The sequence below is a fragment of the Anoplopoma fimbria genome, chromosome 8 (assembly GCF_027596085.1).
Source record: "Anoplopoma fimbria isolate UVic2021 breed Golden Eagle Sablefish chromosome 8, Afim_UVic_2022, whole genome shotgun sequence".
Taxonomy (NCBI): Eukaryota; Metazoa; Chordata; class Actinopteri; order Perciformes; family Anoplopomatidae; genus Anoplopoma; species Anoplopoma fimbria.
This window is the reverse complement of record NC_072456.1, coordinates 4,466,213-4,493,726: the sequence shown is the minus strand read 5'-3', so window position 1 is coordinate 4,493,726 and position 27,514 is coordinate 4,466,213. Positions and strand designations below refer to the sequence as shown.

The 27,514-nt window shown below is 39.6% G+C and overlaps 1 protein-coding gene across 1 annotated transcript in view; it reads right to left on the bottom strand.

Moving 5' to 3' along the window:
* Positions 1 to 27,514, bottom strand: part of astn1 (astrotactin 1) — a 407,842-nt gene that overhangs the window by 231,043 nt on the left and 149,285 nt on the right. Inside the window, exon 12 of the mRNA XM_054603250.1 lies at positions 16,563 to 16,713. Coding sequence (XP_054459225.1) covers positions 16,563 to 16,713 — 151 coding nt within the window. The remainder of the gene's footprint in view (positions 1 to 16,562; positions 16,714 to 27,514) is intronic.

Below are 27,514 nucleotides of genomic sequence, written 5' to 3'. Positions count from 1 at the left end.
GCCTACGGAACCTTCAAGATTTGAAGACTGTTTGTGTGGAAGAATGGGCCAAAATCACACCTGAGCAATGCATGCGACTAGTTTCTCCATACAGGAGGCGTCTTGAAGCTGTCATTACCAACAAAGGCTTTTTAACAAAGTATTAAATACATTTCAGTAAGCGTGTTCAATACTTTTTCCCCGTGTCATTCCATTGTATTACACATAACTTAATTTCTGAACATATTTGTTTTGTTTTCTTTGTATGTATGGATTACTTGGGTTGTTACCGACATCTGGTGAACATTTCATGTCAATAGCACCTTTAGAAATATGGTGACGTGTTCAATACTTATTTGACCCGCTGTATATATATATATATGATGGCTAGCCTTAGCCCTTCATGGAATACAAACTATTGGAGCTACATGATTTGAATATGCCGTTTCTATATTCCCTTTGCGTTCGGTGATTTTCTTTTTCATGTGCCTTTGTTGTATACTTGTGTATTTTGATACATATGCGGCCTAGATTAATATATTTGTTTAGATGCTTAATGCATTTCCTTGTACGTGTCCTTGTATGTGTTTGTATTTGGTATATATCCTGTGTGTATACATTTAGTATGACGGCTTGTCAGGCAGAGGCCTTCATTGAGTACTTATTTATCTGGTGTACATTTTTCGACCAGTGTATTCCTTTATCATCATCGTTATGTACCTATCTGTACTTATTAGAACTCTGAGGAAGAGCCTTGGTGCTTGAATACACGCAGCAATGAAAATCCTTCTAGTGTGCGGATCGACCAGTTCTAATCCTGTTTGATATTTCTTTGCACCAATCCAACTGGGAACTGGATAGTGTGTGTCTCATCATTTCTTGTCAGCCAAGAACCTAAATCACTTAGAGATGTTTTTTAATTTTTATTTCATCATGTTTATGTTTTTAGACATTATACTGCTTGTTCAAGTATTGTATTTATATCCCACTCTTAACTTTTGTTTTAAAGCACTTGGAGATTATTGATCTAATGTACAACTGCTTTGACGTATCTACCTTAGAAGTAAACACCTCTCACCAGTTCTATATATTTGTGGTGGCACCAGTACAGAATGGGGACACGTGTTGAATGAGCGGTCCCTGGTTTTTCTCCCCCGATAAACTGATATTGATTTTTTACAATCCATCAGGGGCCATAGTGACAGATGATGCATCACCTGTAATGCAAAGAGCACATGAGACATTGAATCTTTTAACACATCTGTGGCATGGAGTCTTTAAATCACAGGGACTCAGGTGCAATCGATCTATGTGTGGATATGCGGTGCGTACTGAGAGGAATTTGTATTGACCGCAGTGAAGCTTGCCAACAACAGATAGCTCTAGATATTGACTGCCATAATAGGCTTCCGGCATGCTGGAATAGTGATAACTCAGGGCCATTTTCCAGCTGTCCATAGGGTGATAATCATTAAGAATATGCGCCTGCCAAGTCTTTTGTCTGTAGATTGTTATCACTTCAGAACGCCACAAATCTGGTCCATAATCCTCGGTAAATCATTGATAATCCTCTGTATAAAACCACTCTCTGAGCGAACAGTCCCCAAACCCCTTCAAACTGTTATCTGATTAAAACAACTTCTCCTGGCTGTTTTATTTGAGTCTGTAGCCATGGATGGTGGAATACTTTTAAATACATAACGTGGCTGACATTTTGAGGAAATAATCCAGATTAACAGAAAGGTCTTGAAAGGTGGCGGATGTAGGGATTGAGCGATGTGCTTTTTCTTAAAAATGTGGCCGATTTATTCACAGAAAAGAATGAGATATTTGTGTTTATCCTGTTATTTTATATCTTGCAGTCTCATCTAAAATGAACTTGTCATTCAAAGTCCAACAGTATTTTCACAACATGAACAGATTGAGGACCTCGCTATGGACTAAGAAAAATGTAGACCTTTGAAATCATGCCTCCATTTCACACCGTTCTATATTATTTAGAGTTCAAAAGCTCTGTGGGCTTGAAGCAGAAGCAACTTCATATGAAAAGAGAAAAACATAAAACACGGAGTACCTAGCAGTGAGGGTTCAATCGTAGCACACACCAGCTTCCTTTCAAACTTTTGTATTGTAGCTTGCTGCAGGTCAAAGTGTTATGTTGCAAAATTCAAAAGGCTTTGAATGATCGCTGTGGAGGACTGTGTTAAGACATGTGCGTGGTAGTTGACACCTGCAGAGACCTTCATAGGTTTAAATTATTCTCAAACTGCAGAATTGTTCAAACCTGTGTTCTTATAACGTAATCGTTTCTATTTTGTTGAATATTTTTGTTGCTCAATCATAACATTGACCATATTACCATGTTAAGAACCGTGACTGTTTCACAACGTTGAGCATTTTTTGGCATAAACATAACCTCTACCTTTGCACAGCGTTAAGTATTTTTGTTGTCTACACATATTTGTGAGAGTTTCACAGCATTAAGTATTTTTGTTGCCTAAACATAACCATGGCATTTAACAATATTTAGTATTTTTGTTGCCAAAAAATGACTGCAATCATTTCTCAATGTTACGTATTTCTGTTGCCTAAACTGAACAGCGACCTTTCCACAATGTTAAGAACTTTGTTTCCTTAACAAAACCCCTGAAGTTGCAAAAAAAGGATTTTTGTTGCCTGGACCTAACAGTCATGGCTGCACAAAGTCAACCGCTTGTTACAACGTTAACCACCCGTGAACCTTCTGGGTCAAGATACTATGCAAAAGGATGCAGAAGCCACAGGCGTCACTATATAGGTGTCTGGACAAGCGGCAAAATATGACAGAGTAGGGATGAAATAATGTTGTTACAGTATATGTCTGTAACTAACTGGAAAGAGCATATTTCATCTCCGAATGATGCACATGACACTAGATAAAGAACATCCACTGACACTAGCAAAAGGGTCTTTGAAATTATCGGCATTTATCTAAGACCATTTAATAACTGGGCAGTAAGTAAGAGTGCTGTCTGCTCCGCCGTATAAGAAGCTAGCAGTACAAACCCTTGAACCACCATACCTTTTAATCCTGTTTCTTAATGGAGATAAATTCCTGCAGTGCTTTTGAGGCTCAAGAGAATCAGTACTGTCCCACTGCCAAACAGCAACAAATCCCTGCGAGAGCAGTCGGATAAGCTATGCACTTTTACAAATTTGTAGAATTTGTAGAAATACAATGATTGAGGACTGGTTGTGCAAGGGAATGCAGAAAGTGTTACTCATCAAGATCAAGAAATTGTAAAAAAAAATCCTTGAATCAATCGTGTAATTTGAAAAATACCACCTTACCTTGACAAATCACACTTGCACAAACCATCATTTCTTCATGAATGTGTTTGTTTTGGTGCCACCTTCTGTAAAGTTACTTTATAAATAATGCTAATACTAATAATATGCATTATGTGAAGATACCGATAGTCTGCAATGGTTTTAAAATGGCATGTAAATAAACTAAAATTCAACATGATATCAACATTTCTACATGCAGGGTATTTTGAAATCATTTCCATGACATGTTGGCATCTCTCTTGGTTGCGGTGTTGTATCTGTGCAGTGAAAAGGTCATACCAAATCGTAGCTTCAGGGGTTTCAACCGTACAGCACTGCCTTATTGTGTTTCTGTGTCTGTGGCCTGCGAAAATTCAGCTGCTTATGTTGTGTTTTTTATTTCATTTTAGAGACCATCCTCACCAGAAAAATGACAGCATCGCTTATTTGTTCAAACGCCGACGGCTAACCATGTTTACGTGGACTTCTGATGGATGTGATAATAATGACCGACTAAAGCAGAGAGGTCGAGGTGGGGAAGCGGCATGGTGTCGTTATGGCCTAAGTATACTTCAAGCGAACTTGGCCACTACTTGTCGCCCAACCCCCGTCTGGAGTTCTTAAATCTGCTCCATCCAAGTCTTTGTAGTTTCGGTATGCTGAATCGAACAAAGGTTGATGCTACGGCTCACACTTTCAGCGGTGTTGCAGTCAGTCCTAGGCGATAAAAAGGGATGAAATAAATATGGCCCAATTCAAAACAGACCCCTACACCCTCTCCTTACCCACTTCAACTCCGTATGAGGTGTTCAGGGTCCGCCATACTAACTGCCATCCCAAACCAATTAGAGGATAGTGGATGTGGGTTATAAAAACCCACCGACAGCGAGTCTACATGGTCGCTGACTTACCCAGCTGCCCCTACTGACCGCCTGCAGCGCTGTTTTGTGTGTCAAGGAACACACTCCGTTCAAATGTTGCTCCGTGCTAATAACCGTACAAACATTTACTCATAAACTGCTCAACCTAAGATAGACATTTACCACTGTCATACAGATGTTAACAACCTAAACCTTTACACCAACGCCGATCCTCTCAAAGTGGGGGTAGGCCAAAAATGGAACTTGTTTGTACTACGTGTCTTCTTACCATTTTGGAGGGCAACAATGTTAATAGCTTCCCCAGATCTGAAATTGTTTCTTGAAAGCCATATGTAGTACGAGAGTGTGGGTTGGGGGAGCACAGTCAAAGTATATGACTTAGCAAGACTGCTGTTTGGATCCTATTTCCTATCAATATCCAACATACAAGTGTCTTGTAACAGTAACGCTGTATTTCCTTAAGCAACTACTTTAACTTTAATTAATTCAAACCTTAACCAAACCTTTGGCCGATCAGAAAATGGCAATAAGGATATTTTTTTAACTGGAATGGTTTTGGATGTATAAACAATATGGTCCTGCTGATAGAGACATTAGATCAGAAACACTCCATAATGGTCGTAATGGAGAGCAGCAACCATGTATTAGTTGTTGAGTTTGGAGGACTTTTACGTAGCCAGACTGAATATGACAATGTAAAGATTTACTATCACAACACACTCAGAATAAGAGAGGTGAGCATAGGTATTCATGTCTTAGAGCTGCTTGATGAGCACATACTTTTTACAGATCACAGCACAGTTTTGTATTGCACTGCAGAAAGATGTATGTTTGTTTCTGTAATGGTAATGTACTGAGGTGGCTAACACAGATACTTTTGATATCATACACTATTGTAGTCTGATTTGAAAAGCTTTCTCAGTAAAAAGTGATTTCAGATGTATCTGCCTGCTTAAGTATTAATAGACGAAAAAGCAGCCGTGTGCAGCAATGCAGAAAAAATTGAGGATTCAATAAATCAAATCGAAATGCATCGAGATTAACTGTTGACTAAGGGAGAAGTTCACACCAAAATGAAATTGTAGGAACGTTTCTTTTTTTACTTCATACAAGATGATTCAAATATGAACCCTTGTATGAACAACAATCGGCCGGCTTCGGCTCACCACAGAGTCCACGTAGGCTTCTGTCTCAATGAATAATTGAATTGTAATTAAATTGAATTGTGAGACCAGTGATCATTTTTATTGAAATCCTCTGGCACACAAGGTACAGCGCTCGTTCCGTAACCACAAGGTTGGTGGTTCGAACCCCTCTACAGCCAACATGCCGAGGTGTCCTTGAGCAAGACACCTAACCCCAAGTTGCTCCCCGGGCGCTTCTTAGCAGCCCACTGCTCCTCCGGGATGGGTTAAATGCAGATAATTTCCCCATTGTGGGACTAATAAGCTTATTTATTATTATTATGAGAATGTTATCATAGGGAATAGTTTCAATCATGCTTTGTTTGTTTCATGTATCAAACATGGACACACACATAATGCAGCTGTAACCTCAAAGACTTCACCATATTTTAGACATTCAGCTCCTTATTACAATACCATTGTTGTTGTTAAAAAGTTGTATTTTTTTCATTTGTGTAACCATAGGCAGTATATCAAGGCCTTGTTTACTGAGAAAAATAAGCGTATTGACTGATAGAACAGGGATGATGTATTTTCTGGAACGTAAAGGTTTTACACTGCAGAGAGAAAAGCCCAATGGATTGTTAAGTTCCCAAACAAATGATTCCAACATTTCACCTTCCTTTTATATTTCCATAAAGAGAAAGTTCTCTTTTTTTGTTTTTTTTCTCAGGCCAGTGCGATGAGATGAGCAGTGCATGTCAAAGGTCAGCCTCTCCCGGAGAGCTCGGCTCCCCATTCTGGTCTCCTGTTGATGTCATGGTGAGTAGGCTCGAAGCAGAAAAAGCTTGGACATTTAGTAACCCCTCTCACCTCCCTCAACAGAAAAGTGCAAAAAGCACAACAGGGAGGGCACTTAAGGGCAAATGGATGCCCTGCAACAGAAGACCCGTCTTAAAGGGAAAGATCACGTTCTCTGACCCGAGGTCTTTAATGAAAATCAGAATCACTAAATCTGACACTTTTCAACTAAAACTTTAATGATCGGAAATGGAATTGAATTGTAGTCAACTGCTCGTCACAAAATATTACAAAAAGTGAAAGTTGTTAATTAAACTTTATAGACTTAAAGAATGTGAGACATCCATGTTGAGAGCAGATTCGGTAAAAACATATCTTTTTGCCTTTACTTAAAAACACGAGAAAGAAGAACTTTTTACTGTGAGCAGAATTCCTAACAAAATGGAGCTGCATATAACTTTTTAAAAAGTAAAGCATTGTTTATAGTGTGCTGCAAAGTGAAACGCTGAAGCCAGAGTTTGATGTTCGGTGAACTAATGAGATTTCTGCCCGATTTCCAGACGCTCTTTTGTTGTGCAAGGAACCAGATTTACTCTACAGGATTATCTGAGATTTACATTAGACACATAACTGCACTGGTGTGCACTGGCAAATGAATCAGCAAGGAGTCTCACAGCTGCTCACTGGCATAATCCAGGCCACAATTGTAAATATTCATATTCCTTTTTTTCCTTTTTGATAATTTGAACGTTTTAAAAGGCTCACAATTATGTGCACTTTCAGTCCCACTATTCTAGGGTTTAGGAAATGTTTAATGCAAAGACATTCCAACAGACATTCTCTACTGCAGCATGTGTTTATTATAGTTCATTTTTAGTTTTGGAAGTACATCTATCTACTGAGACACCACCATGTCTTTTCCAACACTTACATAGATATCTGAACCTTAAGGAAACCTGGGCTTTATACCAAGTCCAGGTTTCCTTAATAATAATAATTAAGCCTTTATTAGTCCCACAATGGGGAAATTCAGTTCTCTGCATTTGACCCATCCTGGAGGAGCAGTGGGCTGCAATGAAGCGCCCGGGGAGCAATTTTGGGGTTAGGTGTCTTGCTCAAGGACACCTCGGCATGTTGCCGGTAGAGGGGTTCGAACCACCAACCTTGTGGTTACGGGTCAAGCGCTCTATCTCATGTGCCACAGCCGCCACCATGGTAGTCCCCCCTACTCTGTCCTCCAAACTATACACAATATCACGGAGCCAACCAACAATAAATAACTAACCGTTGTCTTAAGAACGTCGGCATGCCCCGCCCCCTCTCTCTCTCTCTCAACCCTCTCTCCACAGCATCCAGAATAAATGCCTAATTGCTTTTAGTGAAAATGGTAATGATCGATGGTGATGCAGTTGAGCGTATCGATATTTTTATCGCCTCCTCTCTTCTCTCATCTTGATGTTACCAGCTGGACGGACAATCAGAGGAATGGTTTGATAGGGGTCATTTATAGAGTAAATCAAACTGTAAATGCGGGCGAGACAGAAACAGGATTTTGAAGAGTTAGGAGGACAGGTTACTGCCATTTCCAGTGGAAATTACACCCTTGGCAGAAAATATAAATTCCCATGTCTTTTATAGTGTAAACACAAACAGGGTAATGAATATAATATACTGGATATATGCGTTCGATTTCTGTCTGCATCTGACCCTGTTAGCCTCACAGCTATCCTACAGTAGCTTCACCTTGATAGCATCAGAAAATCATTCATGTACCTATTCTTTTCAAGTAGATACTTGTTATATGAAATTAAAACTACTTTGTGAATATATGTATATATTTTAAAACACTTTATTGAACAATTTCCCAGTAGATATGAACCCCCGCAGTAGGTGATCTTCAGCAGATGCTTTCATCGACCCTCAGAGTCGAAACCCACACTCGCATAAATCCAATGACCCGAGGAGAGAAAACATCAGTAGTGACAATCTAATGTGCTCCTATTCCTCTTTAGGGCTGAGGGCTAGCGAGACCTCTGCCAGGTATTGACTCCACTCAACACTGCTTAGTGTCCCAAAATGTGATCCCGGTCAAGATTGTTTTTTGCTGCCTAAAGGGAAGTACGCCAACACAAAGTGGAGAGAAGAACTGCTTTAGCCTGCAGCACACAGTATGGTGCTGTCCAGAATTTATATAAAAAAAAGGATCCTGCTGGAGTGTTTTATGTCATGTGTGCTTCAGACTGTGTAACTTTGTGTGTGAGTCGGACCAGCACCGTGCTTATGATCTATGTGGGCTTTGATGAAAGGTGACATGGCCTAGTTGGAACCAGCATGGCAGAAAGTACCAAGTGGTAGAAATAAACACTTTGTTTGGTTGATGAGAAACACTCATTGTTTTAGATTTTTAACTGAAGAGCCACAACAAGTATTTATTATTTTTGCTACTCTGGTTTGTGTTTCTCAGTAGAACTATAGTTTGTAAAGTGTGGTGATAGGCAGATAACGGTCCAAACAGTTGTTGGGACAGGAGGACAGAAGAACGATATTAGACTCTTGGGCTGGGCTTCTCCAAATAGGTTTGATGATTTAAGATAAGTTCAAATCAGAGTTAAATCCAGGTTTAAAACGAGTAAATCCAAATTCAAAATTGACCTGTTGTACAATTTAATCTTTTCTCCAGTAAATCAAAGTTAACACCAGAATTAAATAGAATTTAATACATTTTGAGATGCTTGCTTAACCAAATTAAATATATTATCTGCGTGCTGTCAGGACCTAGTTAGTAGGGTTTAAGGGGTTAACCGCTCCAAGACTGACCCTTTGCTACTCTGTATTCCATAAAAAAAAAAATTACAGTATTTGCTAGCGAGCTAGCTAGTTAAAAGTTGGCCTAATGTTCTAATTTCTCTTCCTTTGAGAAAAACTTGTTGCCCGAATTTAAGCAAGCAGTATCGCAAAATAATAGGAAAAAAAAGGACAGCAGCACAGTAAGGAAGAAAGAGACTGCACGTTGTTCCAATCTTTGCTGTTCAGCTTCACAAGTTTCCTTGCTTGATATCAGCAGCAGCATCATGACGCTCACTTTCTTAGAGAATCTTGCTGTCCTTTCCAATACTCATACTACCATACTATTAAGTATGCCATAAAAGAGATTTATATGTCCCAAAACATAGTCTGTCAAATGCAGTTTGCCAAAAAGTACCAGTATGTCCTACTACATCCGGTCCCATTTTGCAGTATGCAAGCCAGCATTATTTTCTGGCCATTCTGACCCACAATCCTTTGAGCAGCTAATGATATGTTATGAGGAAGCTGTAAGTTCCAAAATGAAGGCATACTGCATACAACAGTAAGTACTTTGAAGGGGCAGCTGCAGTTTGTACTAAAAGTAAAAAGAAAAGTATGCAATTTGGAACAAGGCTTTAATTATGTGGCTCAGTACATCTCATAAAGGAAGCCCTTTAAAAAGTTCACAGCACAGTTGGTGTCTTCAGTACTATACACCATCATTTAAAATAAAGTAACACTAAGTATGTTATTGCTCTTTCATTAAAGGGAAAGGCCACATATTTAACACCTCGTTTGACTAGTCATGGGGAGTACGTAATGAGAGAGTAGGATGAAGACATGGTCCGATTCACGGATGCAAGCCAAGGCAACTATCCTCAACAATTGTCTCTCGCACTCACTAATCATATTTGTGTAAAAAAATGTTTTGCACTTTGAATAAAGAAAACTGCTGGGCATTAGTAAGAATTAAAAATACATTTTATTGACAATTGCAAGAGACCAGAACGCCTGCTTTGACTTTACAAATTTCCAATAATGGAGAACAGCAAACCAGCGCTGCCCGCTGTCAAAGACGTGGATAAACATGCACACTAACACTTTCAATGTAGTCTAACCCTCTATTATGAAATAACCCTAAGAGGGAAAAAAAATCAAGATGTCAATCATTATCATTTGGAACATACAAAACATCTGAAGACAAAAACATACAAGACAAGGAATGCAACTCCCATCCCTACCACAGCCTCAATCATGAGGTTGCATTACTGCACTTTCTACACACAACCTTTTGTTTCTCCACAGTATAGTTCTGTAAAGCACACAAACAGAAGGCAAACTGCTGCAAAACTAAGCGGCACTAATGATCAACATTTCTTGTGTGCTGCAGGTTTATACACCAAGCCCCTGCAAACACTGTATGAGCTGTTTTTGGACGGCACCCAGCTATCTCATCACTCCATCCGTGTGGCAATCTGCTCCGGTAACAACATCCCCATTTTTTCTCCACCGTTTTGCAGAGGAGAAAAAAAGTGACAGGACCAAGCTAATTAATCTCACGATCATCCCGTGATTATCAGGCCCTCGCTCCCACGGGCGCCGCGCTTGTCGCCTCTCCCCTGGAGTGCAATACATCAGCGAGACTGCAGCACGTTGGTCAGCAGCAACCGCTCGGTGTCAAGTCCGACTCCCGCAAAATGAGAGATATTAAGCGCAGACGGGACGGCCGCTGGCGGCACCGACGCAGACAAGGTGTTCATTTATTAGGGTGGAATCAAGAGAGCTTGGGCCCAGCCAGTTTACCACCCTGATTAGTAGGATGAGAGGCTCATTTATAAGCTTGACAGTCACAAGATAATTACTAAAGCACACAGTAATATATGCAACGGCAGCTGGGAGTAGTGTGTGTGTGTGTGTGTGTGTGTGTGTGTGTGTGTGTGTGTGTGTGTGTGTGTGTGTGTGTGCAGGCGAAGATCAATGATGCTAAGAGTTGGTTGTTTAGATAAAAAGCATAATAGTGACATGTCTCCTTCAAACACAATACCGATCAATTTAGGAAACGTGGGGAGCTATTCTTAAGGCCTTTACAACATGCAATTAGGGACAATGGCAAAGCTTTTCAATAAGAGTTCTCAATAGACTGGCGCGGGAAGAGGACCAACTAGCCAGATCCTATTGTGTGTCTGAGCCTTAGTTACTGTTAGATATTTTATTGAGTTTCCTTTAAGCGAAAAGCTCTGAGTGAATTTGCCTCTAGTTGGAAGGTTACGCAGTTTATAGGGGCTTTTATTGTGAAAGGTAAGAACAGAAGTAGTGGATCTGGTTTGCGCTGCCTTTGTCAAGGTTGAAAAAGTTAGAAAGTTTCCTGTGTTGGTCCATACTCAGGCGACAACCTCCAGCTCTGACAAGTAAAGCCAATGAGGAGTTGTCTTAAAACTTGCATTCTTTCTACTGGCCATGAGGGGGCGAATCCTCTGGCTGCAAAGTCCGACTGTATAGAAGTCTTTGAGAAAATGACTATTGCTCACTTGATTTATTACCTCATTAAACATTATAAACACAAGTTTATGGTCTTAATCGCTAGTTTCAATAGTATACGGCGTCTCTTCCTCACTCTTTCACATTCTAAATATGGTAACTTCTGTTCCCTATTGGCAAAAAGGCAAGATGGCGACGGCCAATTCACGGAACTGGAGGCTTCATCGCGGCGGTACACACACCAAAGGATGATGTCACAATGATTTGGTCCACTTCACATATACAGTCTATGTTGGTACTGCGGAGCCTCCGTGTTGTCATAAACTACCTTGTATGTGTCTGTTGTTGGTTGATGCCTTTATTTGGGGAGGCTGTGGCGTAGTGGAGAGCAAGGTAGTTCTCCAATCAGAGGGTCGGTGGTTCGATACCTGGCTTCGGCAGTCGATGTGTCCTTGGGCAAGACACTTAACCCCAAGTTGCTCCTGAAGGCTTGCCATCGGTGTGGACTGGATGATGAATGTTAGTTAGAGTCTGATGGTGGCACCTTGCATGGTAGCCTGTCATCAGTGTGTGAATGGGTGAATGATATGTAATATACTACTGACTGTAAGTCGCTTTGGATAAAAGCGTCTGCTAAATGACTGTAATGTAATGTAAATTTGCTGTGCCAAAGCTCAGCAAAATGAACCTTGCACCTTAAAAAAATTCTGTTGCTTTTTCTTTGCATTATATTGCGTTCTATGTTAAAGTACTCATAACAAAAGCAGTAGTTTGAAAAGATGGATTGATGTGCAAATGAGTTGCAAAACAGTGTGTATAGGCTTTTAAGGGATAAGGAAATGTCATCAATGAAATCAGCAAATTAGACTGCAGCCACATAAACAATCTACACCCCAGTCTTATTAGAAGCTTGAAAACTCCCTCTCTAAACTCACCTGCCTCTCCCACTCTGCATCTCCTCTGCGTGCACATTCAGAGCCTGATTTACATAAATAAAAGCGCAGGGCGAATCCGTGCTGCCAATTCCATTCAATTTGTGCTCCGCTATCTGCGTGTAATTACTATCTGATTTGCTAAGGCAGCAGCAGCTGCGTCTGGGATCTGACTTCTAGGTAGATTCAGCAAATGAAGGAGAGCTCAGAAGAATGCAGTTCAGGGCTGGGATGAGAACGCAGAGCTCAAAAAAGGCAGGGCATAGAAACAAAGAAAAGAAAACACTGTTAAAAAGAAAAGCTGCAGTGGGACAGAAGTCCAGCAGACGCTCAGAGCTGAGCAGGTGAGGGGGATGGGATGGCTTTGATGGATGTCTCCGTAGCATGCGGAGATAAAGGCAGCCAAATGCAACTGATGTCTTATCAGAAGAATGCAATTACTAGCCTGTTCATGCAGTTCGTAGACGTGGAGTATAATGAGCCGTTGAGCAGAAAACCACACCTCCCCATCCTCTGTGTTTGCTGTTATTCCTTCTCACTTTATATAATAATAATACATTTTATATCAGTGTTTCCCAACCTTCCTTTTCTGGGGACCTACTTTTTAAAAAATGACAAATTTCCTTGTCACCTTACTTTATCTTGAATAGGTTGGCCATCCATCTTGAAGAGATTTAATGTCTGATAAATCATAACTTTGTTTTATGCACCTGTTATTGAAAACATATACATATGTTAAATACTTTAGGAATGAGACCAAATCAATTAGTTTTGGCAGTGAACAGTTCTTTCTCATTCTTTTCATCTCCTCTCATCAGTTAAACTAACAGAATGTAGGCTACCCTTTCCTATTGTTACAAGTATAGGCAATAGAGTGGGGCAGGAATGAGTCCTAAAACACGGAAATGAGTCAGTGTTTCATCGACCCTCCCTCAATGTGTTTTTGATTAGATGCCTAAAATAAGGTCTGTGGTAAACACAAGCTTAAGAAATTAAAATGTTTTGTTCAATGATATAAAATATGTTGGTATATACCCATCTAATGAATTTTGCAGCTTTTAGCTATCTTAAAAAAAGCGGTTGCTTATAGGTGTCCATATGAAACAATAAAAAATAATTATCACACTTTCAGGCCTTCATGTGACCGTGGTGTAGTTTGTTTATAGACTAATGTTAGCTTTTTATCACTGCCGATTGCATTCACGCTTCAAAAATCTGATGTTGGTGTTCAATGTGGAAGTATCATAAACATGTTTTTGCCACATTTCTGCAATAAACCAAAATCCAATGGAAAAGTCTCACTGGCTTTTCGGTGCAGTTACCAGTGCAATTCTAACCTCCTGGTTGGCCTACAAAAAAATATGTCATCTCTGAGGGATCCCTCATGTGGCTCAAGGTGTACTGCAGATGTAAACGTTACATAAAAGACAATGGAAGAAATTATACTTATTTATTTGGCAAGCCTAAAAAAAACTTCTACAAACCACAGTATTTGTGAATAACTGCTTCAGTTTTGATTATATATATTTTTTTGGTTTGTTTGAATAACTTTCTTTCATTTTGGCTAACAAATTCATTGGATGTCCCTGGACACAGTATTTTGTGTTGCTCCCAGTTTTGCCAACCACTCTCTTTAAGATACGATTAGATAAAATAAGATAATCCTTTGTTAGTCCCGCAGTGGGGAAATTTGCAGGATTACAGCAGCAGAGAGGATAGTGCAAACAAGAGACAGTAAAAACAAGATAAAAAAAAAATATTATAAAATAAGTAAATGTGTGTGTTTTGCACCAGCTCATCATTTTTCCAGGTAAAAACTGAACCTAAATCCAGCAGAGTAATAGGCTCATCATACCTACACAACATGTACTCAACAGTTAATCTATTCTGAAACATGTTTCTCGGTCTTTCTGAAAAACGGTTAACAGTGCTTTCCTCACTTTTTCCTTTGTCTTACATGTTTTCCACCTCCTTCTCGATGAGGCACTACTGAACATTTACAAATGATTGGAAAATAAGCATTAAAAGGAGAAGTACAAAGTGTTCTTAGAGAAATATCACAATATACTTCAACATGCTCACAGGGATGGAAATATAACAGGACATTAAATAATAGAATAGAACACAATAGAAAAGTATTGTGACACCTCAAAGCGTTGGCAAGACGTCTCTTTACTTGATTCATGTGACACTCATTTCAGGGAGAAATCTTTTTTATTTTTATTTTTTTGGGATGCTTTTGGCAAGGATTTGCAACAATCTGCAACATAAAGAAGCATCCCTGTAGATGCTGGTGAATACAAGCTGTTCAATTATGTGTAAAGGAAGAATATCATTACAAAATAAGGAAAAACCGGGGGTAAAGTGTTAGCTAAATTAGTCAGGTTTAGTTTGACCCATCAAACAATCCCGACCCCCTACCTCTGGGGACTTCAGTGTTGTGGGCGTTGGAGCCACTGACAATTAAATCAGGGATAAACTGGATTTTGCATTACAACTGTGCAATCAGTACAACCAGAAGTGGACGCCAGGATCTCCATTTTAAACTAAATATATTGGATTTATTAAGACAAAATAAAATGTTTTTTTACTCTTTTGTCACAATGGAAGTTTGAATTATGGTTTATTCTTGTGATGTTAATGATGATTACAGTGTTGAATGCTGCTTTTCCCCCAAAAATCTATTGAAAAAACAAGTTAAATATGCTTCAGCTATTAAATTAGATCAACAACTGTTGTCATACTGACAAGCGTTGAAGACAGATTTGCTTTACACTTCTCAGTTTGAAGGGTCAGTTCTTAATTTGACATGAGAAGTTCACAGCGGCAGCTGTTTAAGTCACTTACATTAGACTTAGTTCAAAAACAACATGCTGGAATATTACCACTGATGTAAGTTTAGGGTATTTCGGTGGGGACTGATTTTATTACTCACCTTCAACGCGGTTAACACTGTTTATATCGTCATAAAAACAAGCAACCATGACTTATCTTAACATGCACAACGACAAACAGCAAGTTTCCATCATGTACTGTATGTGTTTTTCCAACTATAAAAAAAATATGCATGCTGGGAAGTTTGTTAATATGCCGATCACGTTTCTTTAGAAACATAATTTAATGAGTCGAAGGACTCTCAGAAGTTCATTTATTCAACTCGGTTCGGAAGTGGTCTGGATTTAAAAAACTGAAATGTTACATTTAATTAGCTTGAAGTTATTAAAAAGTATATATTTATGTTGAGTTAATGAGAATAGATTAGTTGTTTCCACTAAACTCCTTTATGATGTTTTACAGTGTACATAATACTCATGCTGAGCCTCTAGCCTCAGACAAAGTGATTAAAGTCAGATGAAGAAAGAGAAAAGGAGTAATAAATAATCGTACTTCATGTCTTTTGACATTGACTCTTGACATTTACATCCTCCGCGCTACTGTTTACCGCACCACCTACATATATAATTGCTTGGAAATGCATGTGTATGCTCTTCTCGCAATTTCCCATTAAAAAACCTCTCACAAGCTGTTTCCCTCTCGTTGAGGTGCATTATAAGAGATAGGATGAAGCGTACTGGATTGCATGAATAGCATCTCCGAAGCCCACCTGAAAGGCTCAGCTCGAGTGCATCAAAGTACTTGAAAATAGATTTAACTGTAAGGGGGAGGGAGGGGGTTGGCGCATGACAGCTTATCAATAGTGGGAGGGGGATTTAGGAGAAGCAAAACACTAGCAGAAGGCGCTAAGATTCTGCAAATAACGAGACCGGTATTGCCGTAGTCCCCAACAGATGGAGACGAAAACGAACCTGGCTGCAAACATTTCCTGGTTGCTAACACCACCTGGAGGTAATGACTGCGTTGCCGGCCAAGGAGGCATGTGAGACGAAGTCAAACTGTCTACCCCAACACATCGCTGAGTGCAGGTCTGCTTCTCGTCCTTGATATGGGTCATGTTGGCCCCAAAGATATGCTCATGAATATTTATACAAGTAGACTTAAACACTGATGGCCGGAATGGAATGTTTTTGCAGCATTGGAATATGAACCACTAAAGGAGACGGCCATATAAGTGGGCATCTGATCAAAATTCCAACAAGGCGAAGTGTGGGACGTAAAGGCTTTCAGTGGCATTGCTCATATTGTATCAATCACAAAGGGATCTGTACTGACTGTACAGTAAATTGTAGAGCACTTTGAATTTGAATTATATTGAAATCTAAGGGAAAGGTCATGTTCTAGCAAGAGTTTTTCATAAAAGAGAGATGACTCACCACACAACCGGTGGAGTCCAGCTTTCGGTCCGATATGCAGCGGAAGTTGCGGCTGCAGCCTCCGTTGTCTTTGGTGCAGTCTCTGACGGGCCCGAACGAGTCAAGGAGGACCTCCAACGAGTCGAATGACGAGCTGATCATCAACTCCTCTCTGTTAAAGCGGAAATAAATGATGAAAAACAAAAAAGAGGATCCTTTTTTAGTTGTGTGCACTGAAGACTGATTTGAGTTTTTAGCATACAATGAGTCATTTGTTGAGGCTTGTTGAGTAGATGACTGTTGGCGCACATCCAACAATGATGTCATGGTGAACTGACACACGGCGGAGAACACTTCTACATCACTGCACCAACGTGCAAAGTTAAACCACTGAAGGTCAACTAAACTTTTATTACAGACAGTTTTAGAAGCAGACTCACAAAAATACCTCAATTTTTGTGGCCTTTTCATACCAATTTGCATCATTGATCTATGACAAACTGATCTTGACAGTGCTAACCTTGGAGGACTTTTCATACCCTTAAGCCAGAATCAAGGTTTGTTTTAGATTGTATACAGTAGATCCAGTTAGTTTTGGTTTTACATTGCAATTATGCCAGGGCACTAAAGAACTCTACATGACATTCAACTTCATCCTGCTGTCATCACCCACCAGAGCTGCATCTCACTTTAATTGGTATTGACTGGCTTGTGGAGGGGCTATCATGCGTCTTGTCTCTCTCTCTCTCTCTCTCTCATCCCACTGCTATCCTCTCAGAATATTATTGAACAGTGTAATTTTTTTCCCCAAATGGCTCTTTAAGTTGTCAGATCATACGTCAAAGAAAAACTTGTTCTTTTCTCCCCATGGGTTACCACGGCTCATTATGTTTTGTTGCGATGTTTGGCCTTTTTCCATTTCTGATGATAGCCTACCTATTTGTTTGGAAGGTCCCAACCATCCAATACATGTTTTCACTCAAGAAACAAACCAGACCATGGTTCAAGTTGTTGTGGACCAGGACCACCTCTATGAGTCAGACCAAGGTTCAGCTGTTTGGTCTTGACCATAGTGCAGGGGAGGTTTCAAACCTGTAATTTTGGTTTGGATCAAAATGACTGGTCTGGACCAAATAAAATAGATGTGAAAAGGCCCATAGAGAAATATAAGCTTTCATATAAGACATGTTGTACTTGTCATTTGTATTAAACCCTTCTCTGTTGGAGTTTAAACTGCTCCACAACTGAGTCGTTGTGGAATCATAAACAGGAACTGAATGTACAAATGTGTTTTGTTAAATGTTTATCACTAGCCATTCACATTACCTGGTGAGCTATTGTGTTTGGCTAGCACTAGCCTGTTCTATGATTAGGGTTAGTTTGCTAGTTATTCAAACTGTAGTTTGCAAAATACATTACCAAGCTTCTAGCATCAGTGATTTGCTGGTCAAACCAGGTACAAAAACCTGGTAGTATTTTTTAAAATAGTATTTTTTTTCTGTTCTTCTGTATTTATGTATATATGTTTTTTTACGTATACCCAGTGTGTGCCTACTGAAATCTTATTTTACAGTTAACAGTTTGGACAGTTGTCCAAAGGCTCTCAGAGGTACCGTTTATTGTAACAATATAATCTATAGTATATGGCTGAAATGGATAAAATAAAAAGCCCCATTGCCACTCATTGAGATCTAATACCTTGACGCTTAAATTAAAGTCAGATGTTGAAGAAGACATTGGTAGGAAGGGTTTGAAAATAAAGCATTATTCAGTCCAATTGTGCCTTAAAGTCTCTGACATTGCAGACTTGTACTGCACCATAACATTGTTTCCCATAATGAAGGCCATTTGGCTTGTATTCTTTATATTTTATGTATTTGTGTTCCTATAAACATGGGTAACCTGGATATCTCCCACAGTTTATCTTCAAAACAAGCATTCATGTTGTTATCTTCTTCTTCTTCTTGGCAAAAAAGTGGCATTGGCTACCAAGTAGACTGTAGTGCTGAACAAAACTGCGGTATGAGTAGTCGGTGTGCTTGCAATGCCTACAGTCCACATGGTCACAAACGTTGGGCTGTACATGGTTATCCACATGGGGTCCTGGTGGACATAGACAGATGACAACATTTACATCACACGGATCAATGTGGACCCTTACCGACATACAGAATGTGGAAAGTATGAATCGGAAATGGTGTCAGTAACTAATGAGTGAAATGTATTAGTTAATTAGTAATGCCTTACTGTCAGCAATAAGCTATACGCTTTCATTAAAGTTGATTCAGATATCACATTTCTTTAGATCATGTTTCATGTGAAAGAGGGAAAAAAGAGCACGTGCTCCCTCAACATTCTGCTTTGAAAGACGTGCCGTGACACCCTGCTCCCTATTTCACCTAATGAAGAGATATCTATTTTCAGGAATTACGAGCACCTGCATGTTTAATTCATTCCGTGTAATGACCATGAGAGAAGCTATAACGTTTCATGGCACAATTGCTATGCGAGGTAGTAGACTTGCAAGATGAAATTGCCCTGAACCCCTTTGCTCTCACCTTGCTCCGAGCAGTCAATGTGTGTTTTAGGCATTCCCGGTAAACCTCTCGAAAGTTCTATAAGCAGATGAGCCAACAGAAGGACAGCAGTATAAGTGTTTGGGTTTGTTGGAGATGAAGAACAAAGCGGAGAGGATCGCAGTGTTTTCTTACAGAGGAAAACTTCTGCTCATGATAAACAAGAACTCATGTAATATCATCACCATGAACCTTGTCTTGGAAAGTGGTGACCTCTTGGGCACTCATTTTTTTTCCCAACCCAACTCCCTGTACTCCTATGCACTCCCAATGAGAAAAGACAGCAAGTTCCCTTTCCATTTCACAGTACACTTGATGGTATCTTCCAAACCAATTCTTCTTTTATAATAGCCCATTGCTTTGTTGTCATTTATTCAGAGGGGACCTATTGAACAGAGCCTCGGCAGATGATGAAACTCACAGCAAGTGTGAATGCTAAATTATTTGGGAACTGCAATTACAGTCAAAACACATCCAACGGTTGTGTGCAACGCAATATACCAATAAATAGCAAGCAAAAAAACCCCCCAAAAAACAAGTCGGTTTCTCTTTGGTGAAGCTTCTACAACATTCATCACATCCCAGAATAATAAAGTGCTGGATAAATTGATTATCATTCATTGTTATCCTTACCAAAATATCTTAGGTTTAACCTAGGGGTGATACTAAATGAAAAACCAAGGGTTCAGAGAATATAGAAATGTAGTTTTTTTTCCTTTGGGAGGATTAATGTCCGTCAGAACATGTATTTCTTGGGTAAAACGTGTAAATGCTCTACTAATGCTGCCTGGTAAAAAATGTTTGGATCAATAAGCAGGAGACGTGGACGTTTCAAAGGCAATTGGAAATCCAGCAAATAATTGTAAAAATATCTTGACCCAAATCTTGACATTACCGTGGAATACATGAATTCCCCTGGTATTAGCTTGTGATCTGCCTCTGGATATGATATCTGGGTAATGGCATTTGATCGAGCGCCTTTGCATTTATACCTGATATTAACAATGATAAAAGAACCTGACAGGATCTGCCAATGGTTTTTGCAGTGTGTCCCATGGGGGTGGCCCAAATCTACCCTTGTTGGCGGCTTTCTGGCAAATTTAGCGTGTTTAATCGGCGGTGGAGCCCATCGGTGAGAGAAATTATTCCGATTGGCCGTTCAACTCAAGGGAACCAGTTAGTTAATTGGTGTCGGTTTGGTGTGTCTGGTCATTTAGTCATTATTTTGCTTCCACCTGCATTATTCGATCTCAAAGTACAATTAAGGGAGGCAGAGCGTATAGGCTTTACTTAAAGTTCTCTTTTGCCCAGGAAGGGGTTGTTGTGCAAGACTAAATAAACACAGCAGGGAAGAGTTAGGTTAACTTCAACTTGTTTGGTTGAAGAATGTGGCCATATATTAACTCTTGCTGAGGTCTGAATCCCTCCGTGTTACATTTTTTTCCCATTCATGGGCCAAACCACAGACTTTAGCTGTGACAAAATCACAACATACTACACCTTGTTATGAGCTATTGCTTATTTATACCGACACATTTATCTATTGAAAATAGAAAGAAGACAAATAAAATGTATACTTTTGACAACCTATAGAAAATAGAAAGAAGACAAATAAAATGTATACGCCTTAAATCAATGGGCACTAAGCACTACCTGCGTTGTATTTAACATTTTGTAACACAGCTGTCTTCAGTTGAAAGAGGCAATAAGCCTCAATTATGGGCACCATTAACATGGATAGCAAACAATGAGAGGGCTGGAAGTACATGTTCGTCACAACAAGCAGTATAAAGAAGTATTCATTCAGCCCATTTGCCACTCAAAAGTACCACCAAAAGGTTTAAATGCCAAGTTATACCCTGCAATTTCCTCACATTAGTTCATGATTGAGTTCAGAGAGAGGAGTGGAAATTACCATCAAAAAGGGGCAGGAAAAAACACAGCTATTTAATGTAAAGGTATTTCTAAAGATTGCGGCTTTGATGTGTTTGATAAGTGTTTTTTTCAATAACATCCACTCAATTTGCTTTAAAATAACGCAGCGGCAAAGGGGAAATGGAATATGGAGTTTTCAATTAGTGCATTTTGTCGCACAGCTTAAGAAATAAGAAAAGCATGAATAATACAAACGTTTATAACCACCGGGATAGAAGTCTTCTGTATACAGGCTCAAGGCGATGCAACAAGAGAGCTAATAAACACAGCAAGAAAACAAAAAGAACACCAAGGCTGATTCCTCATTCAGCTATAACTGCCATGAAGCCAGCTAATCAAGGGAAGGAAGATCAGGGCTCATCGCTACTTATCCATCTGCCAGGGAAACAAGACAGAGTGACAAATGATCATCAAACGTGGGGCAACTCGGCTCAAAAGCAGAGTAAATCAGCAGCTTCAAGATGTGTTAGCAGTGTTTCCTCTTGGCCCCCCCGGGGAGAGCCGCACGGAGCGTTCATCAGATCCCAGATCAGAGGGAAATGAGTTATTTACACAGCGTCTTGGAGAAAGCTGCCAAGTGAAAATGAAATGTTGAAAATGATGGGGGGATTGGAATGTGTAAACATGGCGTAGGAAGAGGGGGGGATAGACAATTGCCAAACCATACCCTAAAACAGAATTCATTTACAGTTAATATGATGCAGTATGTAACATAGAGAACTTCAGCCCAGGTGGCAAACAGAGGCTGCGGATTTCTCAACAGGATTAAGCTATAAAAAAAACATACTGAATCACTTCCAAGTGTGATATTTGGCAGATATTGAAGTCAAGAGGTGGGAATACAAAACATTTTCTATACTTGTATTTGCAGTGTTGCCATGGCAGTATCTATCAAAGTGATTTTGTTAAAGAACAGGACAACATTTAGAAAATGAATGATTGGAATTATTCTTTTATTGCCACTTATCACATTTTAAGTGATTGCTATATTGACAAGTGAGGAAAGAGGAATGGAGTGACCATTTATGGTGATGTCGGTGATACCGGCCTTTTCTGTCTGATGGGGGGTGCCAATGAGAATGGCTTCTGACTTGCTGCCATTTAGCTGTAGGGAGTAACGCATCTAATGCTGAAGGTGAGATTGCCAAGGGCAACATATTCCTGCCGTCCTGCGAGGTAGGAATGAAAGAAGTCCAGGGCAGTGCCTGTAATTCCAACCTCCTGGAGGTGCCGACACAGGATGCTATGGTCCACTGTGTCAAAAGCAGCACTTAAGTCCAGCAAGATTAGCAAACTGGGGGAGCCAGAGTCTGCCGCCCTTAGGAGGTAATTTACAACCTTCACCAGAGCAGTTTCAGTACTGTGGCAAGGTCTGAAACCGGACTGGAAGGTTTCATAGAGCTGGTGGGAGTGGAGATGGTCATGTAGCTGGAGGGTGACAACCTTTTCCAAGACCTTTGCTATGAAAGGCAGGTTTGAGATGGGACGGTAGTTTGAGAGGACCTCAGGATCCAGATTGTGCTTTTCAAGCACAGGTTTGATGGCTGCCAGTTTGAGGGAGGGGGCTACGTCACCAGTAGACAGTGACCTGTTAACCTCGGTGGCAGCAGTAGCTCCGTCTGTTGGGTGATCGACTGAAGGACCACGCATGGACCATGGTGAGGAGTGTAGACCGGTAGCTGGATGGGTACCAGTTCACTTCCTGGTCACTGCCGGGGTACCCTTGTGCCAGTCTACGAACGCCAAACTGCTCTTTCTCTCTCCACTAAGGCATATCTATAAGCCACGTATATATGCATATGTATGTATTTCATCCCTATGTGAATAATGGCCAACACAATTTAGGTGCATAGTTTGAATTTCCTCCATGAGAATTTAATAAAGTAGTTCTCCTTCTTCTTCTGGGTTTATCTGCGATAAACAAATGACATGTATTGGCTTTCCCAAATGTTTCCTAACTTGGGGTTTGGGACACTGCAAGTGTACCCAAGACAAGTCTGAGTGGTAACAGGGAACACAGAAAAAATATATATTTCTATGTATTATGTTTACTTTTATGGACTTGTTAATTGTTAATACTTTCACTTTTGGGAACCAATGCTCTGACTTTTCTGTTGGATAAACGTGTTGAAATTAAAAAATAATATATATGTTAAAATATTCTTAGTGATTTTATATATTATATATATATATTATTTTACAATTGGTCATTTTTAAATCAGCATATTACCAAAGGTCTCTGTCAATCACAGGATAAAACATATGAATTTGAGAACTCAAATTGTTGAAAGCAGCAGTTTGAATCGATCGCAAACACACACACACGCAGCAGGAGAACCCGACACAAAACAGCTGGAGATTTATTAATATTGAAGCTCTTTGTAGTTTATGTTGTAACGCTATATGAATTGGCAATACTATACTATTTAAATTGATTTTGCTTTAACTTTTCATTATGAAGTAAATGTTGATTGCACAACGTAATGGCTTTAGAATAATGACACAATAGGCGTTTAGAAAAATAAAGCTCTATTCACGGCACGACGGAAGTGCTTCAACCATTGCGCAACCACAACAGGAAGATGATAGCACTTTTTTTATTGAGCATACGCTCAATAGAGGACTGGGATTACTATGAGCAGCTTTGGGAATGTATTATATACAAAATACAATATAAATGAATACATTTCTTGCTATTTCTTTGGATAGTCTGAATAAGTCGCTTATTTTGATGCTAGTCTGGATTTTTTTGACATAAGTCATTTAAAGGGTCTGTAAAGTCGGTAAATTGGGCAAGAGACTCCCCAAGTTGGCAAAATAAATGGAAACGGGAATAAAGTTTTATAAAATAATTTCTAAAAATCAATCAACCTCTGTTAGAGAGAAGTCCCTTTCCCCTATGGTATCCAAGCTTGGTCTTATCCTTCAGCTGAGCTTTGGTTCATGTTTTTTTTCATTCCTTTTGAATCCAGCCTCCAATTTTCTGACTCAAACAAAACACTGACAAAACAAAATGTGATGTGCATTAACCGTGACTGTAGTTCGCACAAAGTCACAGTTGGAGAGAGACCTTGATGTCAAACCCAATCACCTTTTAATCAGTTCATTTATAGAAATGCAATTTCTGTATGTCTAAATCAGTTTTTCATGATGAATGACATACCTTGAATTACACATTTTCAGGTGTTTTTAAGGAGAGCCGGGACTCATATGGCCCCCAACAATTCCAACACTGGAAGAAATTTAAACATCAACTCATTCAAAATTAAAAAAAACAAGCAATAAGGCTCGCTTTCGAAGTTTATGTAAAGTTTACATATGTTAATCAGCTATACCTGAACGCACATTCAAATGCTAGACAGACTTTATGGAGGACTGATATGTTGAGAAATCTGCAGCCTCTGAGAAGTGCAGTGTCAGAGCGACATGTCTCATATACTTTATACAAGAAGTGATTGTAGTCACCGAGACGTCATCCATTGGTTTGTGGACTATGGTTTTGAAGCCTCAAATTTGGCGTTCTGGCTGCGCCATCTTGATTCTGGCAGGCATTATCTTAGCTTGTTGTTACCAGAAGTGAAACAAGAGGATTGAGCTGAATACAACCAAACGCTGAATAGGATAATTTTAGGAGACCGAAATGTTAAATTAACTTGCATTAACTGAAAACACACACTGTTAAAAGGGTTCAGTGTGTAATTGAAAATGAGGTAAACTCCCGGTAAGGAAAATGGCACGGTGGCGACCTGTCAATCACAAGGTAGCCCAGGCCTAAAGCATATCCGGGCTAAATGGTCTATTTCACTTTAAATGAACTATAATTTAAATGAACATCATGCTGTATTGAAGAAGACTTGAAACTAGAAATTGAGACGATCAACTCATGTTTACAATGTTTACTTAGGTATTAAATGAATTGTGAAGTAGGGTTATTTTCTCATAGACTTCTATACAATCAGAGAAGTCGCCCCCTGATGGCCATCATAGAGAATGCTGGTTTGAGGCACTTCAGCATTGGCTTCACTATTCAGATGCGATCTAATCATACAAATGTATGATTAGATCGAGATAAGAAAAATGATTTCTTTATTTCTTTATTTCTTATCTCTATCTGTAACTACATAATGTTAAATCACCCTCTATCTGTCTTTGGATGCAGATTTGTGTGGTAATGTGTGATAATATAGTGACACTAAACCATCGAGACATGAAGCAAAGCTTTCAGTTTCCGACTTATTATCATATTTAAATGTGTCATGAGCAATGACTGGCTGATAGAGTACTTAATAATCACAAACGATGTTCCATATTCCCCTTCACCCTTTGGTTCTCAAAGACATACGCTTACGTGAAGATTGGATCTTAAAAACTTTAAGAAAGGCGAATTTTGATGACTAGTAATATTCTTTTTCCTCACTTGGAGAAAATAGCGCTACAATACCCTATTATGAAAACCATAACAAGAAGAAAAATCAACCAAATATTCTAATCAAAATGCTACATAAGTGGCGAGCCAAATAACATCACTCATCACACTGTATGTTTCTGCAAAATATGTTCTTTTTCAAAGCTTGTTATGAAGACCAGAATTGCCAGTGCTTACTCAATATATGATCATTATGATATATGAAGTAAAACCTGTGAATTGCCCCTTACAAACTCTGCTCTGAGACACCTCACACACCCCTTCCGATAATTAGCTTGAAAAACATCTACTGTCTACTGCACACAGTCTCCTCGAGGCGTTGCGTTGAATCCTGCTCCTCGCTCTGTTTCATTTCATGGTGCTCTTGTAGTGGGACTACTTTCATACCTCAGTCATACGCAGGCTCGAAAAAATTAGCCTGTGGCAGGGAAAAAGAAAAAAAATACCTCCTTGAGTGCCCACATGCTAATGAGAAAAGATGATGGGGATATTCATTTGAGCGAGACTAATTTCACCTGACATCATTTTCGCAGGGCAAATAACCGTCGGGCGAATTAGGGCACAATCTGACACGGTTGTGCGCACTAACTTGTTGACAGGGCATGTTCCAGCATACACTAAAAGACAAATCCCCACCACTAATTACATTAGCGCACCTCTTCTGCCACACGAAGCCCGCTCACACTGACTTTGTTTTGCTACAGCGTAATACTGTCAAACCACATGCGGTCACATTAACTCTCTTGGTGATCCAGAATGATGCTGACCACTGAGCAAAGTAGGTTCATAGTGTATGGTTATGTCCTTTGCAAGGTTATGAGTATAGATAATAGTATACACCTACTTACAGCTGGGACATATGGAGGAAGAACAAAGTAGACCAGCAAGCTGCCATTTTTACACTCAACATCTACTGGAATCACATTTACGGTCAATGTCACAGGATAATGTTGTGCTCCTTCTAACTTTATTTCAAGAATGTTGCCAAAGCGGTACCCATTGGTTTGAGGACTACTGCTTTGAATATTGTGAGGATTGTAGCACAACTCTTATATATTATTGTTCATACTCTTATCGGTAATTTTTCATTACCGTATTTTCCGCACTATAAGGCGCACTTAAAAGCCTTTAATTTTCTCAAAAAACGACAGTGCGCCTTATAATCCGGAGCGCCTTATATATGGATTAATTCTGGTTGTGCTTACTGACCTCGAAGCGATTTTGTGTGGTACACGGCGCTCTGTCAACATGTTTTAGTACGACTTTGGTAAACTACAAAGCCGCACCGCAGCAGCATCACGGCTACCGTAGTCAGGAGCGTCGCGGAGTAATACATACTGTGCTTCACCATAATATTACAGTGTGTGTGGATAAGGACCCAACATGGCTCCTGTCAAGAGACACGCTTACGACGCGGACTTCAAACTCAAGGCTGTCAGTCAGGAGAACATGGGAATAGAGCAGCTGCGAGAGAATTCAACATTAATGAATCAATGGTACGGAAGTGGAGGAAGTTTGACTGACTGACTGTTTTGTTTCGCTTAATGCGCCTTATAGTCCGGTGCGCCTTATATATGAAAAAAGATTGAAAATAGACCATTCATTGACAGTGCGCCTTATAATCCAGTGCGCCCTATAGTGCGGAAAATACGGTACTAATCTAGAAATACAGCATCGCGGTTGAATGCCTTCGCCAACGAGTCGAGTTGCAGTTTACACACAGGTCCATCCAAAAGTCATCAATTCATCATTGTTATACTTTTACACATTTGTGTGAAATTGTCATAATTAGCATAGAAATTCTTGTAATGGCAAAAAAAAAATGTGTTTTGTGATGTCACCCCGACCTTTGACCACAAAGCGACATATCGTCAAATGACGAACAGACAACCTGATAACGTGTCACCTCCGGCCGCGGCTGTCCCTAGCAAGGAGGCATAGAAATAATAAATGACAGGATTAGAATTGATTTATATTTCAAATATTTAACTTAATTACATTTTTAGAGCCGCAACAGTAATGTTTACAACAGCAAA